This window comes from Stigmatopora argus, chromosome 13 (genome assembly GCF_051989625.1).
Source record: "Stigmatopora argus isolate UIUO_Sarg chromosome 13, RoL_Sarg_1.0, whole genome shotgun sequence".
Classification (NCBI taxonomy): Eukaryota; Metazoa; Chordata; class Actinopteri; order Syngnathiformes; family Syngnathidae; genus Stigmatopora; species Stigmatopora argus.
This window is the reverse complement of record NC_135399.1, coordinates 17,759,908-17,782,874: the sequence shown is the minus strand read 5'-3', so window position 1 is coordinate 17,782,874 and position 22,967 is coordinate 17,759,908. Positions and strand designations below refer to the sequence as shown.

Below are 22,967 nucleotides of genomic sequence, written 5' to 3'. Positions count from 1 at the left end.
CTGGGATATCACGTGTGTACAAAACTATAGAACGCGAGAAAGCACCGCGGGGGCAGTTAGCAGTTTTCGGCCATTTTGTGTCAGTGCTATATTTGTGAGCCACTCATTCTGCTGTGGACGCGTGAACAAAACAATGCGTGTAAAAATAATTCCACGACGCAACTGCATTTGTCCTTTTTTAATTGAAGATAGATATGTACTGTATAGGTGGTCTTATTGGAAAGAACCCTTGCAAATTGTACAACAAAAAGCTCAACCATCTATTTAGTATATCCAGAGTACAAAAATACACATCTCAGTGACTTCAAATCCGTATATAATAAATATCTAATCATGCATTTTCTACCCATAAAAAGGCACAGAAAACAGTCACTTAGTAGTCATAAAAAGTTGTATTATTATCAATATTATTATTATTATTAAACTACTCTTACCCAAGTCATTCATTGTTGCGATACAGGTGACAACATGATATTCAAAATGTGAGATAATGCACGCACACACACTGTATATTTTAACCTTAGGCAATAAATATTTCTCGGCGATTTATAATCTGACTCATGAAAACTGTAAACACAATGTAAACAAATAAACTCCCATGACTACTTTTTTCACCTTTTGCATGGTTGGTCAGACAAAACCAGGCAGTTTGCAGCATTATTTACGGACAATAATGGCAGCTTCCAGATGCCCCCCAAAGCCGGCAGACACTTGGGATGCACAAATGTGAAGAATGAAAGGCAAATGAACCACAGGAAAAAGAAGAAAAAAAAGATGTTCCGCATAATTTAGTGTTATCTTTGGCTAATAAATACTAAATGAAATCTTTACCTGTGAATGCTTATCATGAAATTGATCCAAATAATGGTTAAAAAGGATCCCATTAGGCACCCGCTAACATTGGACAGAGGTTACATTCTTATTCAAACCAATACATCATACTATTTTAATTTCAATCTCATACCTAGCAATATTTGAATAAAAAGTCTCAATGTTGTGAGCATAGTGGGATCCAAAATATGACACAACAGAGAGGTTCCAAGGTTGAAAATCCGAATGAATTTGGCAAATAAAGCATTGTTAAATAAGATATTTGGCGAGTCTACTTCTATCCGTGATTGCCTGATCTTAAAGCCATCCTATTTGAACACGTCATCATGGAAGCACCACTGGGAGAAGCTATTGTACGTACTATATCAAAGTGTGTGGAAATATTGCAGCGTCCATCTATCACAACATGGTCACCGTCATGCACAAGAGCGACCCATCGCAAGTGTCACGTTGTCATCTATACGTTACGTAGACACAGGCCAAAAGTGTTGCCACGCGCATGCCACATCCAACCGGCGACACCAAACAAACATGGCTTGCATACACTGTTGTACTCTACTGTACTGTGGAGACAGTGCATATTTAGAGATATAGATACTTTACAGAATGCTATTTACAAACTTAGCCAAAGGAATAACAGACCCTGTAATGCCACACGTTTTGAAAGGTGCTATGAAATACGACAGCGAGTGACTTTAAGATGAGAGTAAAAGCTTACTTTGGACGCAAAGCCGTCCAAAAGAAGGGACAGAAAAAGGCTTAGTCATCATGAAATGAGGTCCTAAATAGTCTTCCTTTCTAGCTGCCTTGGCCCCGCCCACAAACAAAAGATGACGTCACAACCAGAGTGAGCTGTAGATGTAGGCTAGCATGCTATTTGTTTTGCTTTGTGATAACCCAAAAAAAGTGGGCGTTTCCTAGTGGATTGTTCTGGGTAGAACAACGATGAAATGGTTAAAAACAGATTAAAATGACATTTGTACATTGTTTTTGACAGGCTCACCATTTCATAGCACCTTTAAAGATACTAACCATACATAGAAAAAAACTGCTTGCCTACACAATGGTCCGCACTTTAAAAATCTATTGGGAAAAACATTGCATTAGTGTCAATTTTCCAAAACGTGGAGCTAAAAGGTTCATTGACATTGATTAGCTGCACTTGCATAAGGCAAGAAATGAATAAAACATGTAGACAAATACTGCATTTCCTCTTACTCTAGTGGGCGGGGCATTAACTTGAAACGGCGAATTCCCTTTAGCAAACTATCTAACCCTAAAAATATGTTCCTGGTTTGCGCACGGCCCGATACAAAAACGCGTCGATATGAAAGTATCAATCTTGTCATTTGAGTTTTAGCAAACGTCTGGACGTGTTACCTTTGGAGGATATTAAAAAGGTATTGACATTCAAATGACGTTGGTAAAAACACTCAACAGAAGTCAAAGTATTGCATTTATAAAGTAAAACTTGCCATTGAGAGCACGATTAGTCTAAAAATCCTTGGACTGCCGCAAAATATTCGTCGCTAATTAGCGACGCGACGTTCACGTCCGGCAAAATGCCCAACGACTGACCGTTAATACTGAATTGGTGGGCCGGCGAGATCCCGACCGGCAACGGCATCCAATGAGTCAATACAAAAAAATAAATACTACATTTTAAAACGCCGATCTTTTTGATCCCACGTTGGTCCGCTGTTAAACAAATGAATGTTGGGTTGATAAATAAAAACAAGTTTTGACCCCCCCTTTCCTAAAGGCTACTTGAAGCTAAAAATCCACCGCCACAAATGAAATACGTTTCCCCGGCATTGGTGAAAAGCGAGGTGATGCCGACGGCACCGATAATACTGCTAACGTTAAACTCGTAAGGCCGAGACGCTAAAATCATGCGAGGAAAGCGCAAAGGGAGCGAGCTGAGAACTTTCCAGCGAAACGCCGCTCACCGAAGTCCTACTTTTGCTTGGACAAAGTTTGCTAGCGCCCTTGCCAAGCGCCACGTACATGTTTGTGTGTGTGTGTGTGTGTGTTTGTTATACGATTGGTTATTGTGGAGGACAAATGGGCTCCTGGTTCCTGGAGGCGTTTTCTCCCAGCACTCGCTCGACCTGGCGTGGCCTTTCTCCTCTTCCAGGTTAAAGATCTAGCATGGAGAGCTTGGCCAGGTCCTTAGTTCCCTGGAGAATTCTCTTCATATGACCCACTTTGGAGATCCCCAGATCCTGCAGCAGAACCAAGAAAATTCAGCCAATAGCATGAGAATGAAAGACGGTGGAAAAACAACCGCAGACAAATGGCGGGGATGCACAAGGACCTTTTTAAAAATATTTTTACATTACTTATTTATGTCTTTACTGGGAAAATGCACTTTGTGGAGTAACACTGCCCATTTTGTTATACGCAGCTGTGTATAATGACAATAAAGGCTTTTGATTGATTGATTGATTTCACTCTCAGGAGCCATCTTCTATTCATATCGCGGCTCTTTGCGTATTTCTTTGGACTAAAAGTTGCCCCTGGGTAAGAGTAGGGAAAGAATCCACAATAAAAGGGGTCGCAGCGGTGTTTCAATTCAGTTTTCCAATGGATTGGAAAGCCAGAACAAACGTTCTAGTACTTTTAATAGGGGACAACGGTAGGCACCTGTTCCTGTAATATGCTAACAGTTTTTTGGCTAGCTGTCGATTCCGCCGGTCTGAAAAGCACGGCGCCACGGGACCGTTTACTTTTTCGATTCGTTTTGATTTGCCGTCCCCTCTCCGGGAACACTCGGAACTTGAGCATTCGCGTCTTTTCCTTACGCCAAGCGACAGCCAGAGACACAAAAGGCAGAAAGAAAAGGCAGAAGAAAAGGCAGAAAAGGCAAGCAGGTCGGCCAAAGGAAGCCATTTAAGAAGGATCTGGCTGTCGTACCTTGAGGTCCCTCCTCTCCAGGTGCAGCAACTCCGAGCCCCGGATGTCGTGTCGAAGGAAGGTGTCCCGGTACTCGGCCAGACTCAGCTGCTCCAACCAAACGCCCACTTCGTCCGTACCCCATCTTTCCACTATACCCACACGTGCGCGCACACACAGCCACCCACCCACACAAAAGCAGAGCAGAGAAAAAAAGGGAGGCTCAGAGCGCCTGGCATTTGTACAAAAAAACCTGGCTCCATTTTTGAAACATCCTATTTTGTTCTCCACGAGTTCCCAAAAATGGAAAGACCACAAGTCACCGAGTGAGGACACAAATCTGGTTTACCGCATGGAAGGCAGGCCCCCGCTGTGCATCGTTGAAGAAGGGGAAAGGCGAGAGAAAGTGAAAGAGTGGCAGAAAAGAAGGGGCTTCCAAAAGTGGCCGTACATGCAAAAAAGGGGAAATACAGCCAAGGCCATTTGGACCAAAAAAGCAGCAGCAGCAGCAGCAGCAAAACTAATCCTGTCTTCAAGTGCTAGATTGCTTTCAAAAAGACTCCCAAATGGTTCCCCTTCAATTTCTGTGGTAGGGGCGTGGCCTCACCCGCGAGACTGGGACTGGACGCTCACTCAAATGTCAATTGGACAGAAGGATCGGACGCCACGTTCACCGGAGGGCGGGCAGGGAGGTTGCCGAGCGCTCGTTTTTTTTTTTTTTACATAGCTTGGAGGCTATTTTAAATGTGTATAATCGTAAATATAAAAAAAAAAAAAAAATCTTAAATGACAGCTTAACATTTTAGAATAATGAAGGGAAAGGCTATCCATTTTTTTTGAAGGCCAATATTGTCTGGGGGGTAAAAGAATCATCTCCGATTTGCTAACGATGCCCATTTGACACTGACGGGCCACTTTTGAGAGGCAGCGGCGGCGGTGTGGGCGGCGGTCTACGGCGTGGCCCGCCTCCTGCCTTCCGCCCCCGCTGATCCGGTTTCGAATGGACGGCCACCTTACCTGACTGCGGGCTGCTCTTTTTGGCCGCCTTCTCCTTCTTGAACTTGGGCACTATGCGAAAGACGCCTCCCCCGCCACCGCCGCCGCGACCGCTCCTCTTGCCGTAACCCAGGGATTGGTCCTGGTGCACAAGCACAATCAAGCTATTCAACCTTGATTGAACGCACAGAAGCATCTTCTCCTACATCTCGGGGGCCCTATATTTGCCATGGCGTGGCATTTCTCGCTACTCCTCAATAGCGACGGCGTCATTTCAGTAGGTCGGGTTGGAGCGCCCGATGAATTGGCGAGAACGGACGCTACGGTTTGACAGCAAGCTTTGACCAAAGAGTTTTGAAAAAGGACAAAAGGAGGGCCCCTAGGAGTTAGCCAAATGCTGAGGTGGAGCGACGCTCACCTCCTCATCGTTGGGCTGAAGAATGTGGTAGAGCCACGTTATTTCTCCCAATTTTGCCAGTTCCAACTCCAGGCTCTGCAGGGCGGCGGAGAGCTGCTCCTCCTCCGGAGGCTCCAATTGCTAACGGGGGGGGGTACGTGCAAAATCCAAATCACGTCTCGCTTTATCTGACGGATTGACCGTTGAAAAAAATCAACCCAGGGCGCGTACGTACCAAAGACACGGGTCCCACCAGAAGCGATTGGGTCTCGTTGTACAAAGCCTTGACGGTGCCGGCCACCTCCATGGCCGTGTTCCTGGACAGGCTCTGCAACGGACATGCATGGACTGTGCTTTACCGGACTGTGCCTTCCCACGGATTGGACGCGATGACGCCATTCCCGGAGTTTGAATATGCGTGCCATGGAGTTTAGCCAAGAACTTTTTCAACATCAACTTTTTGGTTTTTACCTCGGGGAACTTGGGGTGTGTCTTGTTGATGGCGTGTGACGCCGCATTGACGGCATGCGCCAACTCTTGCTCCAAGAGCCCGTTGCTTTTGGCCGCCTCGCAGATTCTGGAATCGAAACACGCCAAAGAAGGTCAAAAAGTGTTTTAGGGTCAAAGAAATCTTGGAATATGACGACTTTAAAACCACTTCAACGCCATAATATGACGACCGTTTTCCGGTCCTTAGCTGGTCATTTGATGTTTGGAGCGGAGCACTCACCCGGTGATGAGTTCTTCGGCAGCGCGGGCGCACAGCTGCACGGCGCCGGCCTCGTCTTCCGTGGCCAGGTCCAGCGACTGCTGCGGGTAGAGGTGGGGCCGCAGGGGGGGCTTGTCGTACTTCAGTTTGTCCTCCCACGACTTGAGCGTGTTCTCAAAGGCCTGCGGGCGAGTAGAGGGAGAGGCTAGTTAGCAGGCTAGCTCACTCGCTAGGCCTTTGTTTGTCAGGCCGCCGCTCACCCGGTCCCTGGTGAGCATCTGCGCCCTGTTCTTGTGCTGGATCTTGATGACTCCCGGTGGCTGGATCCAGGCCTCCCCGTCCACCTGGACGGGAACGCCCTCATCGCCCAAGATGGTGATCTTCACCGTCCGGCACTGAAGTCGCAATAACGTATTAAAAGCGGCCGTCAAGAGTCATCGAGAGCACTGATTTCAAACCCAGTTTTTAATTTGGCATCGGACCGTAGGTTTTCTTACCTGGGCGATGCGGTGGTGCTGCAGTTTGATCACCCTGGAAACGGCCATCTGCATGCTCCCGAACACCGCCACCACCTCCAGGATTTTATCGTCGAAAGACGGAGCGCAGAAGATCTGCGGAGGATGAAAAACGTATTCCTAGGGCTGAAGGTCAAGGTCAAGGGCCGCTGTGGCTGCGGGTTTTTATTCCGAGCCGTCCTGACGCTCTCCCGACAAATGACTTTCTCCCCGATCAAGACTCACGTCGTCCTCCTTGGTGCCTCCCCAGAAGTTGGTACCACCGGCGTAGCTGGGAATGTTCAAGACGGCGATGCCCTGAAGACTGGGCAAGGGGATATACTGCCCGTCACACTGGAGAAGAGAAGAAAAAGGGAATGAATGCAGGGCTGGCCAAACTATTGCACTACAGAAATCTCATGGGTCAAAGTGCATTGCTGCCTGTGCAGTATGTTTTGGCCCCCCCTTGGGTGAAGGTCAAGAAAGCCCCACTCAAGGCTTCTCCGCGTCTCACCTCCAGCTGGACCTTTTGCTCCAGGTTCTTGTAGGTCCTCTGGAGGAGTTCCTTTGTTCCCAACACGCCGTACCACATCATGTTCTTGGTGCGACTCCTGTCAAATCAAGTCAAGTGAAAATGTGCCATTTTGGAGCGATGACGTTCAGCCGGCCGGAGAAGCCACAAGCCACGCTCCCAATCCATCCCTACCTGCATTTTTCCGGGTGTTCTTCTCTCTTGTTGTTGAACTCCAGGGAGATTTTAGCGTCCAGCCCGATGCCAAAGTAGTTGTTCATGACGCATTTCTCCGCGTAGCCCTCCCTGACGGACGGTGGCGGAGACGGGCGGTGATCAAAAAGTACGTTGGGGGGAAAAAACACCCACTCACAGCGAGTCCAGGTCGGGGTCAATGAAGGAGGTGGCGCCGAAGGGGTCGATGTTGGCCAGCAGCATTTTGCTGATGATGGAACTTCCTGCGATGGAGGCCGCCAGACCTGCCCTCAATCCTGCATACACACACACACACTTTTGTAAAAACAAACTTGACTTCAAAATAAAATACTAGCAGCAGCGGTTGACATTATTACACAATTTAAAAAAACGGTAAAACGTTTAGCGTCAAATGAAGAACAGGGGTTAAAGCAAGGGTGTCAAACTTGGGTTGGTTCGCGGGCCACATTAACGTCAACTTGATTTCATCCGGGCCGGACCATTTTAGATCTTTTATAAATGGATTAAAAGAACCGGATTAAAAGCCCTGAATATTCCGTTTTTTATAGATCTAAAACAATGTTTATTTTAGCTTTTTTTTTTAAATATCTTTTTAGATTTTACAAAATGATTTTTGAACTAAAAACACAGAAAAAATGGATTAAAAAATGACAGTGATTGATTTAAAAGGGGGAAAATCAGGAAATTTAATATACATCTATACTCTTCATTCGAATTTGATCCTAAAACAGAAAGTCGGCACTCATCATTGACTTTCCCGGGCCACACAAAATGATGCGGCTGGCCAGATTTGTCCCCCGGGCCGCCACTTTGACACGTGGGTTAATGACAAACAACCCAATTTTTCAGACAATGACCGCGCCCAAAATTGGCTTATAAACCACAAGGATTGTCAAGATACTTCCATTATCAATTTGATAATAGAGCTTGACCGATATGGCACGTCAAAGGCAGGCGCCAGTACCGATTTAGGAAAAACAATAAAATAATACATTAAATAAAAATTCAGCCAATGGCAGATGTTTCAAGCTAATAAGAAGCACGCTAGCGTACGCTTACCGGGACAGATGATGCGCGTGTTGAGCACGGGCAAGTTCTCCTTACTGGTGGTGAAGGGCGTAATGCTGAAGGACGTGTACGACTGCGTGCTGCGACTCATCCTCCTCTCTGCCAAAGAACACTTGACAGCTACGTGCACGTACACACAAAAACAGGACACCGACATGAAACAAAATGGATTCATTTCAAGCCTATCGAGAAGAAATGTAACAAAAATTCCTTCAAGGTCGAAAACAACTTATGTTTAAATATTTGCCTTGACATGAATAACCTTAGAAGATTAAAAAAAACATTCAGTGGACATCCAATATGAAAAATCGAGCTATCTTGGAATTCAGGCGTGGAGACTTTGTAACGTTTTTAGGATGAGAGTTTGAGCGCGGAACAGGACACGAAAAAAGGTGGACTTTCTCCGACTTTGGAGCGGCCGGCGGGAAGGAAGGAAGGAAGGCGAGAAGGAAGCGGTCGCGGGACAAACAGGAACAACTTGTGCTCCAAAGACAATCAAACATCCTGCGCGCTACACCACGGCGTGAACGTCTTACGTGTACGCTGTGCCTTTAAGGCGGCGTCTTCTCATTAAAAGTGGGACTGGCTGGCGAGCGAGAATAGCGGGCCTCTCTCGCGTAGCATCGTGTGTTTGGTCCTTTGCTATATTAGCATCTGTGCTACACTCATGGAAACTAAAGGGTGAAATGCTCTCTTTTTCCCCCCGTGTTTTGTGAGAAAGATTTTTTTTTAGGGTGACGCTTTCAAAACAAAACAAAATCAACCTACGCGCTAAGGCTTCCAGCTCCTTGGTGTCCTCATCCTTCTCGCTGTCCCGGTTCTCCTCCTCGCCGTCTTTGCGAAAGTCCAGCGGGGAGGCGGGCTCCGAATCGTCCGCGCTGGCGTTGTGCCAGTCCGCCAGCACTGAGCGGACAGAAAGAGCGGGCGTGAACGCGGGAACGCGGGAACGCGGGAATCCTTGACATTCCATCAAAGTCACTTTGAAACCTTTTCCAAAAGGCCGGCCAGTCTGGGCAAAAGCCACAAAGGAAAGATAAGAAGCTGAAGCTGACCTCCATCGGCTTGCTGGACGATGTGGCGTAAGGCCTTCTTCAAGCTGTTGGCCCTGGACATCAACTGCTGGCGACTTTTGAAGAGCGCGTCGCCATCTTTCTCTGTCTCCTCTTCTTCCAGCTTCTCCTTCAACTCGGTCAGGCTCTCTTGGCTGGCAGCCTCCTCTTCTTCCTCCTCCTCCTCCTCCTCGTCCTCCTCTTCTTCGTCCTCGTCCTCCTCCTCCTCTCGCTCCTCTTCCACAATGGGAGGAGTGGCGTGGGGCAGAGGAGGCAAGGAGCGGCACTGGCCGTTCAGCGTTTTCAGGAGCGAGTCCAGTTTTGCGTTCAGGTCGGCGCACTGTCGAGTTATAGAACGCCGTGGAGTTGGACTGGCTGGCTTTTTTTTTTCTTCTGGCCGCTCGCTCCACTCACCTTGAGAGACATGGCGTCGCAGTCGTCGGCGCTCTCGCCGCTTCTTTCATAGGCTTTGGCCACTTTGCCCGCAAAGTCCTTCACCGTTTCACAGAGGATCCTGAAAGAGCAAAAGTACCACGGTGGCTTGGAGTGGCCAAACCAGAAGGCTTCGAGCGGGCCACGCCTCACGTACTTGGCGGAGGAGAGGATCACGGACCGCTGCTCCGAGTCCAGGATCTTGGCCAGCTGGGTGGACACGGCGTCTTCGTAAGCCGAGAGGGGAAACTGGAGAAACGGCCAGGTTAGTTCGGAGCCGGCCACGAGCCGGCCACGAGCCGGCCACGAGCCGGCCACGAGCCGGCCACGAGCCGGCCACGAGCCGGCCACGAGCCGGCCACGAGCCGGCCACCCAGAGAGGCTACCTGGCAGCCGTCTGCGCCCTCGGGCGCGGCGGCGCCGCCGCAACGCTTGGGGGGCACCTTGATCTCGTAGCTCATGATGCTCCAGCGGTCCAGCATCTTGGTGCTGGCCCGTTCCAGCTTCTCCAGCGTCTGCGGTAGCTGCGTGTCGTCGTCGCAGGACGGACCCCAGCCCAGCACCCGCGCCAGGTCGTTCCCCGTGCCCAAGGGCAGCACCCCCAGTTGGCACTGAAGCCAGGAAGACGGCCATAGAATATACGGGTCGCCGGCAAAATTCTCCTCTAAATTAGCGTACGTGAGCTGCTATTGACTCACCAGAAATTGCATGAAAAAGGCCAAACTATCAGAAAACTTTGATTTGCTTTGTACTTTGTGCTTTTTGCTTTTGCTTTGTTGTTCTGCGGCCTTTGACTGTACTGTCTAACTTCTAACTATGCCTTTTCTTGCTACTGTCACAATGAAATTTCCCCAATACGGGATGAATAAAGTGATCCAATCCAATCCAATCCAAAATGAGGAAATACATTTTTTTCCCGTTTTTTTTTTCCTCTCTTACCTGCTTGTGCAGGTTGAGTTTGTCAATCTCGGAGAGCACCCAGCCCACGCTCCCGTCGCCGCCGCAGACGAGGATCCGAAAGTTGTCGAACTTTTGAAAAAGGCGCAGGCTGGAAAAGCAGGTTTGAAAATGGCGGCGGCACAGAAAGTGAAAATGGCGATACTTTCTCCAAGCGTCGTTCTCGGCCCGTCGGAAGAAGAGCGGCGACTCACCCGAGGTGCGGGCCGCCGTTGACCAGGTCGAAGACTTGCGCCGGGTTGAGCAGCTGCTTGAAGCGGCGCAGGAACTTGACGCCTTGGTTGTCGCCGCTCTTGGAGTTGACGAAGACCAAGAGGGGACTGGCGCAGGAGGGGGGGCAGGTGGCCTTCCAGAAGCCTGACACCAAAAAAACATGGCGCTTTCATACAAGCAGCCATTTGAGTCAGGAGGCCACGAGTGCCCTCGGGCAAGGCACCCGCGCCTCATTTGGCTTGACGTCCTATTGTAATAGCCTGCTATCTAATGGAATACATTACATATGCTACACGTTGGATGAATAAATGAGTCTCCTGGAAGTATGGTACATATAGCATATTATAGAAAAAATCATCATCATCATCATCATCATCCGTCCTTCTATTGGCCTTCCAGAAATAGCGCTTTAGCATCACTTTTTTCTCTCTGGCTGGAGACGGAGCCAACAGAGGGAGGAGAGGGAGCTCCACGGGGGAGTCGCCGCCTCACCGCCTCGCCGCCTCGCCGCCTCGCCGTGTCACGATGCCGAGGCATGTGCTGCCGTCTCTCCCGCCTCCCCGGATTCCCCGTCGCTCTCGGCGGCCAGCCGTTATCTGACCAAACGCTATCCGCGCCGCGGATTCGATGGCGCTCTTTGGCGGCCGTGGTTTTGCGTGCGCTCAGCTCCTTCACACCGTCTCTATTTTAAGCTGTGTGGCTGGTGTGAGTGCGTGTGCATGTGTGTCTGCTCTATTTTTAGCCCCATCTCCGTGCAAGAGAATGCAAGTGGCTTTCACGCAATGCTCGTGGGGCCATGAGCCACGTTTGAAAATGGCAAATCGCCTCATTTTTAGAGCTGGCGGTTCAAAGCGGCCGCCCCGGAAGAAAAGCCACGATAGTCGAGACGGACGGCGCGTGGCCTACCGTCCGAGTCGATGCTGTTGAGGGCCGTCGGCGGGATGATGGACACTTTGCACTGACCCAGCGGACACTTGCGAGGGTACAGCTCCGTGCAGGCCGTGTGCACCTGCACACGAGCACATGCGAATAATGAGCCATTCCGAAAAGCAAGCACTGGGCAGAAAAGTCCATTTTACCATGGCTTTGCACCAAAGGCAGCGCCAGTCCTGCAGCCTCAGCACGCTGCCGCAAGTCTTGTCGCACACGGCGCATTTGGCACTGACGGGCAGGTTGCCTTCCAGCCATTGGTGAGGCATCGCAATCTGTTGGTCACACACACACACACACACGTTTTGCTTGGCCTTTTCCCAAGTCAACAGTTGTAGCGCTAAAAAACAAAATCCTTTTTTTTTCTAAATTCAGTCATTTTTCGGTCCGCTTAACCTCACAGCCCATACCAACCGAGGGACAATTTATAGTAGCATTAGCCTAGCGTGTGTTTTTGGGGAAATTGCTTGATTTCATAGATGATGCTGCTTGATTTGAAATGGGTTGAATTTGGACGGAAAACAACGTCCGTCCGTCCGGCCGCACTTACCCCGTCTTCATCCTCGATGATGTCTTTGCCAATGGAGGCAAGAGTGGTCCATTTGCAGTTGTTAATGGCTCTCACCGCGCAGCGTTTGTGGGCCTTGAATTTACACACTGAAATACGCGCACACAAACACAACACGTCATTTTGAGGAAATGACAAGATATGCGCCTGACCATTAGAAGGGCCATTAAAAATGGGAGTAGAGAATAACTGGTACTGGGACTTTCATCTCTTTAGTGACCACTTTTTTTCTGGTACTAATTGAATGACTTGGATGTGGTACCATGACAACCAATGGCTGGATTGTGGCGTGAGCACAATTTTCTCTCCCGCCCTCACCGCCGCTTTGTAATATTCCAACTTTTTGGCGGACGTACCTTCGCAGGAGAGGCCGTGAGACGTGACGCCCGACAAGCTATCTTTGCAGACGTTGCAAAAGGTGGGGCGCGCGTGCGAGCAGGCGTACCAGTTGTGCATCCCTGAGAAATGTTCCACATTAAACTGAGCCGTCTGGCAAAGGAAAGGTGACAATAGGTTGGCGCTACAAACAAACAAACAAATACATCAATAAACAACAAGGCAAACAGGCGAGCGCACGTGGCATGTCATGGAGGTGGCTTTCCGTCTTAGACCTCCGTTCCATTTGGGATGGGGCTCACGGGCCGACCTCTAAATGGATCGGACGTCTACTTACTACAAAGTCAACTTTTTGGGCCCAAAATGAAGACGGTTCTCGCGGCGTCCCGCTCATCGGGACGCCATAAGCGTAATTGGACGTGTGGCGCAGCTGCATTGCAGTGCAGAAAAGACAGAAGGGAGGACGGGGGCGGGCAGGCAGGCGGGGGTACCCTTAAATAACATTTCCTTGGAAAAGCCCCGGCCGGCATTTTGCCATTTTGGCGTTTCCCCAAAGAAAAAGAGCGCGTTACGGGACCAAAACTTGGGCATAGTTGCAAAATGACGCTGGGTCGCTGTCCGTTTATGTCTCGGGGGATGCGTGGTACTCCCCGAGCGACTTTTCTTTCCCTCACGTCGGATAGAGCGAGCGAGCCAGCGAAGCCACCAGCGATACCCGTCCACTGCCAGCGATTTTCTTTACCTCGTAATGCTCTCTGGATTGGACGGACTTGAGCGAGCTGATCCAGTCCTCCATCTCTTTGCGGTTCTCGGCGCAGAGAATCAGCCTGCGGAAGGGGGTGATCACCTGGAGGAGAGAAGAGAAGAGAGTCGGGATGAGGGAGGGAGGGAGGGAGAGAGGGACAGAGGGAGGAGAGAGGGAGGGAGGGAGGGACGGCGCCAAGACGATGGGACCGACCGCCAAAGGAGGGAGGCTACGTCTTTAAGGCACACGCCAAAAGAGAGGAAGCATGGGCTCGTCCCCTCACACCTTCTGGAATGGGCTTTCTCCCGCACTTTCCCGGCTCCTCCCCCCTCGCTTGGCGCCACTCTGGGCGAGAGAGATACGTGCCGACGGGCGGAAAAAAAACAACAACAACACGCGGCTGAGGATAAGCACGGGCTGCGTTATTATTTATTTTTTTAAAGTCTCCGCCGCCACGGCGCGGACAGACAGAGCAAGTGATTGACGCTGCTATGCCCCCTCTGCATCACTTATTTATAGGCGCTCCCTCCTCTATCTTCTCCCTGCCATAACGCCCCCGACCGACTATTAAGGCCCGAGAAAGAAAATGGACGGCGACGACGATAAGTGGTCGTATATTACGAGAATAGTGTCCCTCCTTGTCATCCTGCCAGAAAACAAAGTTATCACATTCGGAATATTGAGAGAATGGAGACGTTGTGATATTACAAGTCTGTCCGTCCGTACGCAACGTCACCTTCGGACATCAATAAATATATGCACGTGCGTCTTTATTGGTCTCGTCACGACTCGGGACGTGCGTGAACTTGGGATGAGGAGCTACACGACGAACGCTGAAAGGAACGACGTGGCTGCGGCGCCGAGAAGAAGAAGAAGAAGAAGAAGAAGCACCTTGCAGTCCACGTGAGGAGGGCTACACGCCCCTCCCAAGCTCCGCCCTCCCGCACGCACGTGTATCGGCCCTCGGCGGGAAAGACGATGGCGCTCGCGTCGCCAAGGTCGCCCGTGGAGGGAGCTCCTCTTCGCCGTTCCAGGGATGCCGGCGGGAAAGGGCTCTTCTGGTTTCCCCCGGCAACCGATGGCAACCGATGGCAAGCGATGGCTGCCGCTCGCGGCGGCGGGAGATGAAAAAAAAGGACGCCTCAATGACACAAAGCATTCTTGGACGCAAGGGACGGGAAATAGCCCAGATTTTGGATTCCATTTCTTTGTTTGGGTTGCAATTTATACGCCGGAACGATTTAAAGGGAAGATGAATCAAGGGACCAGCCCAAGCAAAATGAGGGAGACTTTGCACGTCAGCAGAGAAACATGTCGTGAACTGAAAATATCACGTGTATAACCAAAACTGAGATGATCATCAAACAACTGGAACATTAACTCGGGAAATAACGAGCACGGAAGCTGAACTTTGAACCTCGTTTACATTGCGATCGTGCCGCAAGGCATGCTGGGACGCTGGCGACCGATCTTACGCTTCTTCCATTTTTGTTAGGACTCATTTTTGCTCACCACCGGACAGGATGAATAACCCGCTATTTGTAGCTCGGTGGAAGACTTTCACGTTTTTCAGTGTGACAGTGAGATATCTTGTTTTGAAATGCAATTCCTTTGCAACCCAACTTGGAATAGCTTTGTTGACATTGGGAAGAAAAAGACACGTCCGTGCCTCAGACGGGGGGCTCTCGCTATCGGCGGGTCCTCCAAACGGCTCAAAAATGACTCACTTGACAAAAATATGCGGCGAGGACGTCCCCGGCGAATATTCAATTGCAAATTCGGGCTCTATTTTCAGATGATATTTGGCATCTTCACTTGGGGGAAACGCGCTGACATTTCCTGGAAGCGAGCGTGACGTACCGGGGGCAAAGTCGTCGCCTTCTAAAAATGGCTTTGCCGGTCCCGGTCGAGGCTATTTTTAGAAGCCGGCCGGCGCGGGCTATTGCGGTGAGGGGGACGCTTCCCCCGGGAGAGCGCGCCGCTATTTTTAGCCCCGGGCCTCCAAACGCCCACGCGGGAACCACCCGTCTTGGCTGGCGGCCGTCAGTCAGATTCGGGCGCATCTTCGAGCGGCCCATTGGCCCCATTTCCCATCCAACCAGGCAAACATTTTCCATGGGCTCCCGGCGACAAACTCACCGTGAAGCTGTTGTTGACATTTTTGGTACTGGACTCGGCCACGCTGGCGTCGGACAGGTCCACTTCGTCGAAGATGAGAGACTGCGGAAGACCAGGGGGAGGGATATTGTCTTAAAGGCGGACGGGAATTTGTCACTCGGCGCCTTGAACCTCAACATTTTGACTAAGCTATAGCCAACAAATGAGAAAGGTCTTAAAAGCCAGCCAGGCAGGGCAAAAAAGCATTTTGTCAAACCCGTGGACGCAAAGGCCGACGCACGCCGCTTCTCTCGGGACGGATGGCGGGGGCGCCTTGTCTAAGGGTCCCGACGACCCCAAATCTTTGAAAGGACCCCCCGCATTTGTTGAAAAAAACCTCAGCCAAACAGCAATTTTAGCATTACAGTCACATTACCTCTACTTACGAATCCCTCTAGCTACCAAAGTTCCAGGTTACATTTTTTTTAATATATGCAAGTGAGTGACTCGAGATACGAAAAAAGATCCAAGTGACGAAATCCCCCAAAACGTAAATGCATTTCCTTATCCGTTATTTTATTTTGAATTCCTCTTTTTAAGCGATTAAAAACTGCACAAATGCAACATGGCATATATTTTCGCACACACTGACACAGAGCACACGTAAAAGTCTAAAATGTACTACAAGGTGGACAGCCATCTGGCGGACAAACACGGGTATTACATCCATAACGGCCGCGGAGGGAGATATTTCAGCGGCACATTTTCATATGCTTTATATATTTGAACTCTAAGGAAGCCTTGTCACAATACGGATAAACGGCAGCCTTGCAGAAAGATGCAAAATGGGAGGCATGACGGTCTTAAGGTTACGACTACGGCTACGGCGCTGACCCGAATTCTCACTAGGCCCTCCTCGGATCCGCCGCCACCCAGAGGCGGGGGTGAGCGCCGCGTGCCGCCGCTCCAGCACGCCGACAGAGCTCGCCAGCAAACGCGGCTATGGGACGCCCGCCGCAGCGCCCGCTCTCGCCACCGGGCCAAGGCGCTGCCGGACTAGTGCCCCGGTTGACCCCAAGGGTCGGAGGGTCGGGGTTTAAAAGTCAAGAAAGTAAGAAAAAGAAAAAGAACAATCTCGTGACGTGGCATTCTTTTCACACGGACTCTCATTTTTCTGACAAGAATCCCCACGATTGTAGCGTACGCAGAGCACGGACGCAAAAAATGTCCCAAATAAATGAAAAATACATGTGATATAAATGGCAAATCCAACTGTGGCCTCATGGAAATTAGCTTGGCGGTTTCCACCGCCAAAATAGAGGGCATTTTTCAAAAATCCAAAGACTTTTGATGTATTTCAGTTTGCTATCGACATTACCTTAGCGTCTTTAGCATAGTAGAGCGTTCGACCTCTCAGCTTGAAGTAACGTTTCTTCCACCTCTGGAAGGAACTGGTTTGTTTCAGTAGCAATCCTTCCTTGATGCTCGTCTGCAGAAAGTTGGGCACAGATTAAAAAGTCCAAAAAATCCCAAATACACCTCTATTTTATCTTGCAAAACTCTTACTGGTAAAATAAAGGACCATTTTAAAGGATTGTGCCATCAATGCTAAAGCATCTTTCAAGCCTTATTTTGAATCAGGTGACTTTTTTTCTCAAGCGACAAATTCATTTCGATAAAATAGAAGCATTGTTGCTATGTTTGTTTTAAGCATGATTGACTTTGCGCCTACAACACGTGATATCAATTAGGTTAAGGTCGATTTATATATTCACAGGCATTTTACTGGTTACGCAAGCAGCAGTTCAGTAACGTCTTGGCGATACACAATTAAGTTTTGGCAGGTTTTTATGAGAGATGCACCCAATTGGATCACGTTTCATGGGTGACTTGCTGTTCATCTCTTGAAAATGTTTGTGTTTTTGAAGACGGCTGGCACACTTGCGTCCTCTGCTAGCATAGGCGATTAGCGCATAAGCTTAGCTCATGTGCTTAACTTATTAACAACCAGAGACGGATAAACAATATTGCTTATGATGTTCAACGACTCATAACTAACGAAGGAAACAATCTTATTTTGGTGATGAAAGATGCAAAAGTAAGCATTCTTTGTGTAACTGTCTTTTCCATACGGGTTTTTCAAGCATTTTTATTGGCTCGCAGGCTGACACAACACAAATGATGAAAACAAACAAATGCCTCATTGAATGTAAGCCTCCCAATAGCGCTTCATTGGCCCGACTTGGGATCGATTCCGCATAGTGATTGTGAGTGCCGATGCTCGTCCGTCTCTACGTGTGCCCTACGAGCGACTGGCGACCAATCTAAAGCGGAGTCCGCCTTCTGCCCAAAGGCTGCTGGACAAGCTCCGGCACCCCGCCACCCTGAGCACGAGAGACCGTGATGGTACTCGGATGATTCGCCTAACAACGTTTCGCCGACGAAACTATTACACCGCAGTGAGTGCGGGGGTGCTTTGTTTGGTTTCAACCTGGAAAGAGGAACCTTTCTGCAACTCCGCTATGTTACAAGTGCAATCAGTGGATTGCAGTCAGGTGCCGCTCGTTACGACCCAACCCCCGTTGCTTCAACTTTGTCCGTGCCGGATTGCTCGGGCCTAAAAGCTGCCTGGGTATCGGCCGATAGTTCAAAACGGCACCGCCGCGACACCGGAGACCAAAAACCTGGGCGACGGCGAGACCACCATCCTGCAGAACAGACACCATCCGCCTCAAAAACATGAAACCAAACACAGCAGCGCACGTGGAAACGATAAAATGCGCACATTGACTGAGGCGGCCCAAAACACACACACATACAGAGCAGCTATTTATAGCGCAGGAAGGCTGTTCCTGGAGGGGGGGAATTACAAACCAGAGAGACGCAGGCCCAAAGCTGACATCCTGCCCACCAGCTGTGTCAACTTAAACACGAAAACAACGCATTGGAAGAGCAGCCGGCGCGGACCCCACCACGACGGAAAACCGTCACGCGCCCATTATTAAGAGGCGGCGGAACTCTTTCAATGACTTGATCGGCGGCAGACCGATGTTCGTTCGTACTTGAAATGCCATTTAAAAACCGGATCTTTCAAGTCGCAACGACAAAAAAACAAACAAACCAGGCTGCATACCTGTCAACCTCTGCCGATAACTGCCCTTATAAATGATTCCCCTTACAAACCCCCCAAAAACCTTACAAACACCGTACGAGTCGTACGGTGTTTGTAAGGTTTTTGGGGGGTTTGTAAGGGGAATCATAATCATTTATAAGGGCAGTTATCGGCAGAGGTTGACAGGTATGAGGCTGTCGGCGGGTAAGTGTTAGTCACAGGACCAGGCAAAAGTGCAACTTATAGTCCAGAAAATACAGTCCTCACGTCAATCCAAGAGCAAATTGGACGGTTGAAGCGAAAAGCTCCCGATCGTGGTCTCGTTGTGACAGAAGTGGACGGTAATTTGGCGGCTGTGTTTTCCACGAGCACCCCTGATTCCAAATTCCTGGATTAAGGTGAAATGGCTTCAACGTGGACTTCCCTACAAGGCCTTCCTCGTGGAAGCAGACGCTCGTTCTCTCTCCAGTCATCGGCCAAATCGCGGGCCGTCGAATAATAATACAGTAAATCTCTGGCTGAGTTCTCTTTAGGAAATCTGCTCTACTGGTGTTACGCACCGGGACCGGGTACCCGATACGGGCCACCACGTTAAAAAGACCATTCAATAACAAACGCCGACCATCATTGGCTGGATGGGCCCTGGAACCCCCGCTGAGATAAGCGATCAGGCCATAAAAATAATTTAGCACGAAAGCTGAAGCCGACACACACACGGTTGACTTTGGCCCCCCGCCGCGCCGCCACTTGGACGCCCGTGTTCTAGTTTTGTGTTCTATTTTCCCCTTTTGTCCCTCCTTGGCCTCCATAGTTGCTCCTTCCTGTTGCCAAGTAGGCCAGAAGTGATCTTCTTTAAATAGCTGAAGCAGCCGCCGCCGCCGTTCTCCCCCGTGAACGCCCCCCCCTCGCCCCCCGTCCCCCGGCGAGATTGTGATGCAGCCTTCGTGTCCTGTTGCGGAAACCAAATGAGTAACCTGCCCGTGCGCGCTGCAACTTCCGCCCACGCGCAAGCCGGCTTACACAATGGACAAAGGTGTGGGTGGGCGGCGGTTTTCCCAGCGATGGGTCGCCGGGAGAGCTGGCCTCTTGACCCGGGTGGACGGCGGACGGAGCGGTCCCCGTCACGACAGACTCCATTACGCTAATGTCTTACCTTTAAAGCTCTGAGTGCCGAACCCATTACGAGTCCCCGCGGCGGCCGCCGTCTGATTAATGAGTTTGCTCCAAAGAAAGAAAGAAAAAAAGAAGCAAAAGTGGGATCCTAATCTAGCCAGCGCCTAACAGCGTTTGCTGGGTCGCGGGGTGCCGGAGCCCGTCCCAGCCGCACCCTAAACTGATCGCCAGTCCGTCGTAGAGACACACAACCATCGGCGCCCACAATCCCTCCGCCACCCAGTGGGAATCGATCCCAATCTGCCTGCACCCGAGCCAGGCTGACGAACCACTCAACATCAAGTGGCTCAGATAAGATACTGAACTGATTTAAAAAAAAGTGAGAGGGCCAGACCTATCAAGATGCTAAAACCCCACCAGAACCAGAAATCACAAACCATAGAACTATTTCAATTTTAGCTGCCACGGCTGCCATTGACGGCTCTAGATGTCCAAGCGATTTTGACTGGAAGGGGATTTTTTCCACTCCCCCTCCTTTGGTACGGTACCCTCCAAATTTGAAGCGATTAAATTTTGCCACGGACTCGACCCCGAGCGGCCGTCGCGATGACAACCGGGTCCTCGCCGGCCGCCCGTGGCGACCCGACAAGCAGAAGATGGACGCGCGGCGGGCGGCGACGTGGGAAAAGTGGCCACACGCACACGCTGAGCAAACATACCGGGCGGAACAACACTCTGCGCGCCCACCGCATGATCCATTAGCAAGTGTGGCGCAAAGCTAAAACAACCCCACTGACCCACGCACACGCCGCTAACTCCGCCTTAAATGCGCCGTGCGCTTGCTAAGCAGCGGAGGCATCCTCCTCCCGCCCCCTTAGCAATGCTGGAAATCAAAGTATCCAGTCAAGAAATCATCAAATCAATGGCTGAGGATAGAACACAACAGCATCGAGTGATTGTACAAGTACGACAACATTGAAAAATGAGAACAATCGGGATGTCCCTTGATCCGATCATGTGACTGGAAATCAGAATGGGGGTTTTCAAATGGATTTATTTCCTTTTATTTTGCCATAAAAGTCCAAATCCGTTGCGAGCCATGGTGTCATTTTCAGAAGATGGCGTTAATGACTGGCGATGAGCCAATCACAAAAGAGTTCCAACGGGCGGTGCAACTTTCACCGTTCCGTTGACCGGACGGCGGAAGGCGGAAGGCGCGCCCCTTTCAATGTTGAATGATGTAAACGGATCGAAGGGAAGCGCTCAATAATTGAGTGGATCGGCGCCAGCCGGGTCCAGGAAAAGTGGGCCAAGGAATCTTAGGTGACACCTGGAGGAATTAGCAGCAACGCTAATTGCTTTATTCCATTGCAGATGATTTTTACTGCCGATAAGACAAAGTTGACTAAACTTTCTGTGTTTTTGGAATAAAATCTATTCTAAAGTGTCCTCTGGCCAAGATGCACCACCCCACCAATGAGTTCATTGCTGCCACCCTCCCACTTTAAATGGATGGGACATCTATACGTTATACATCTACTATATAATCTGAATTTGATGTCCATTTTCTGTGTACCTTGCTCCTTATTTGTCCCGAGGTGGAAACTTTCCGGATGAGTTTCTGAGGACCTTCTTGCTCCACCTCGCTGTCGGAAGACTCGTCGGCGGCCCCCGACACCGAGACGGCGCCCACCACGTGGGGGTGGATCTTGGCCGCAGACCCTGGCCCTTTATCCGGCTCCTATGAAAGGGGGGTGACAATGCCAGTGCTCAAACATCATTTGTAGCTTCATTTGCTAACGACAACAATCGATACTTGGTTTTCAACGTGTCCAGGATCAGTTGCAAAAAATCACTTGGAACCAGGGAGAAGCACTTAAGTGACTGACTGCGTTTTGGCAGCCATTTTTTTTGCCACTGGAATTTTGGCAATCTTTCCATTTGATCGACTAAATTCCTTGTAAATCTCTCGTCGTGTTTTTTCCTACTGAAATCCTTGTCAATGTGCATTATTAATGTGACTGAATTTAATTTTGGCATCTGAATTTCTTCCGAGTGAAAGTCCTGCTACTGAATTTTCCGACTTAAACCCCACTTTTTTTTGCAACTAACCCTTTTCGTAACAGTTTTTGCAACTGCACTTTTTGCAATTGTTTTCTCGCAATTGTTTTTTTTGCGGCAGACTTTGGGTCCGATTTTTTCCACATTTGAATTGTTTGCCACTGAATTTCTGGAAGATGCAATGTTTTTGGAGTCCATTTTTGCCCCTTTTGCTACTGCACTTTTGTGTTTGTTTACGGCTGAATTTTGACGCCGGAAAGAATTGTTGCGATCGAACTTGGATGCTTTGGAAGTTCGCCAGTGGAAGTTCCAAGTCCCAAATGGACTTGCGAGTGGCTGTCATCGGCGACCCGACCAACAGTACATTTCGACTGCTATAAAGGACGTCAAAAGCCGTCGTGCGCGCTCTAGGACGACGACGGCGACGCATCGTCCCGATGGGGCTTTTTCCTTCGGCGAGAACGCGTCGTTCATCGGCGATCTCGCTTTCGGGGGAAAACTGCCGCGACTCGTTCGAAGAAAGCGGAAACGGAGGCGAAAAAGTCCCGCAAAAGTGTGACATCACGACGACTGGCGCTCGAAGCGCAAATGAATGAAGGAAGGGAGAGAAGGAAAGAAGGTCCCGTTTGGACGTCAAGCGAGAGAAGCGGGCAAGCAAACAGGCAAGCAGGCACAAGCAGGCAGGCAGGCAGGCAGGCAGGCACTTTTTGACTAACCAGCTCCTCCCAGGCAGGGCTGCGGGCGTAATGGCAGACATCGTCCATGTCCCCGGCGCTCTGTGTGGATCCTCCGCGTACGGGAAGACGCTACGCCACCAGTAGGAGAAGATCTTCGGTGCCCCCACACGCACCGAATGGAGCGGACGTCAGCCTTCCGTCCTAGTTCCTCCCCACCCAGCTAGCTCTCCAGCCGTCTCCTCCTCCTCCAACCCAACCCAACCCAGCTCTCCTCCAAGCAGCCTCCTCCTCCGAGGAACCTCCACGAGAACCACGTGACCCGCTTCCACACAGTACGTACTTGGGGATCACACGCGCGCTTAATTGACGTCATAGCTCCACCGAATCCTTCCCAAAAAAGAAAAAAATATATACACATTCATGTAAACATGTTTAACCCATTCCCTGCCACTGGTAACGCCCCCGTTCATTTAAACAGGGAGCCAACTTTCCTAGTCAAAATGGATTATTTTGCACCATCTAGTGTTGATAATGAAAAGTGCCATAGAATTTTGCTGTAA

The 22,967-nt window shown here is 49.9% G+C and overlaps 1 protein-coding gene across 3 annotated transcripts; it reads right to left on the bottom strand.

The window, feature by feature from the left end:
* Positions 1-163: 163 nt before the first annotated feature.
* Positions 164-22,630, bottom strand: dgkh (diacylglycerol kinase, eta). Of its 3 annotated transcripts, XM_077616431.1 has the most exons (31): positions 22,447-22,630; positions 21,246-21,410; positions 16,823-16,933; positions 16,339-16,500; positions 15,487-15,567; positions 13,345-13,449; positions 12,623-12,755; positions 12,249-12,355; positions 11,848-11,973; positions 11,675-11,777; positions 10,750-10,912; positions 10,538-10,646; positions 9,985-10,209; positions 9,756-9,847; positions 9,581-9,680; positions 9,170-9,506; positions 8,886-9,020; positions 8,109-8,237; positions 7,207-7,324; positions 7,029-7,139; positions 6,837-6,933; positions 6,569-6,676; positions 6,326-6,439; positions 6,089-6,223; positions 5,850-6,010; positions 5,591-5,696; positions 5,355-5,447; positions 5,141-5,260; positions 4,744-4,864; positions 3,748-3,878; positions 164-3,056 (listed from the first exon to the last, which is right to left on the bottom strand). In XM_077616431.1, exons 1-31 carry the CDS (start codon positions 22,492-22,494, stop codon positions 2,970-2,972), a joined length of 3,933 nt encoding a protein of 1,310 aa, XP_077472557.1. In that variant the 5' UTR covers positions 22,495-22,630; the 3' UTR covers positions 164-2,969. The 3 variants fall into 3 exon arrangements, with proteins under 3 accessions (XP_077472557.1, XP_077472555.1, XP_077472556.1); XM_077616429.1 differs by lacking the exon at positions 16,339-16,500; XM_077616430.1 differs by lacking the exons at positions 3,748-3,878; positions 16,339-16,500.
* Positions 22,631-22,967: the final 337 nt, after the last annotated feature.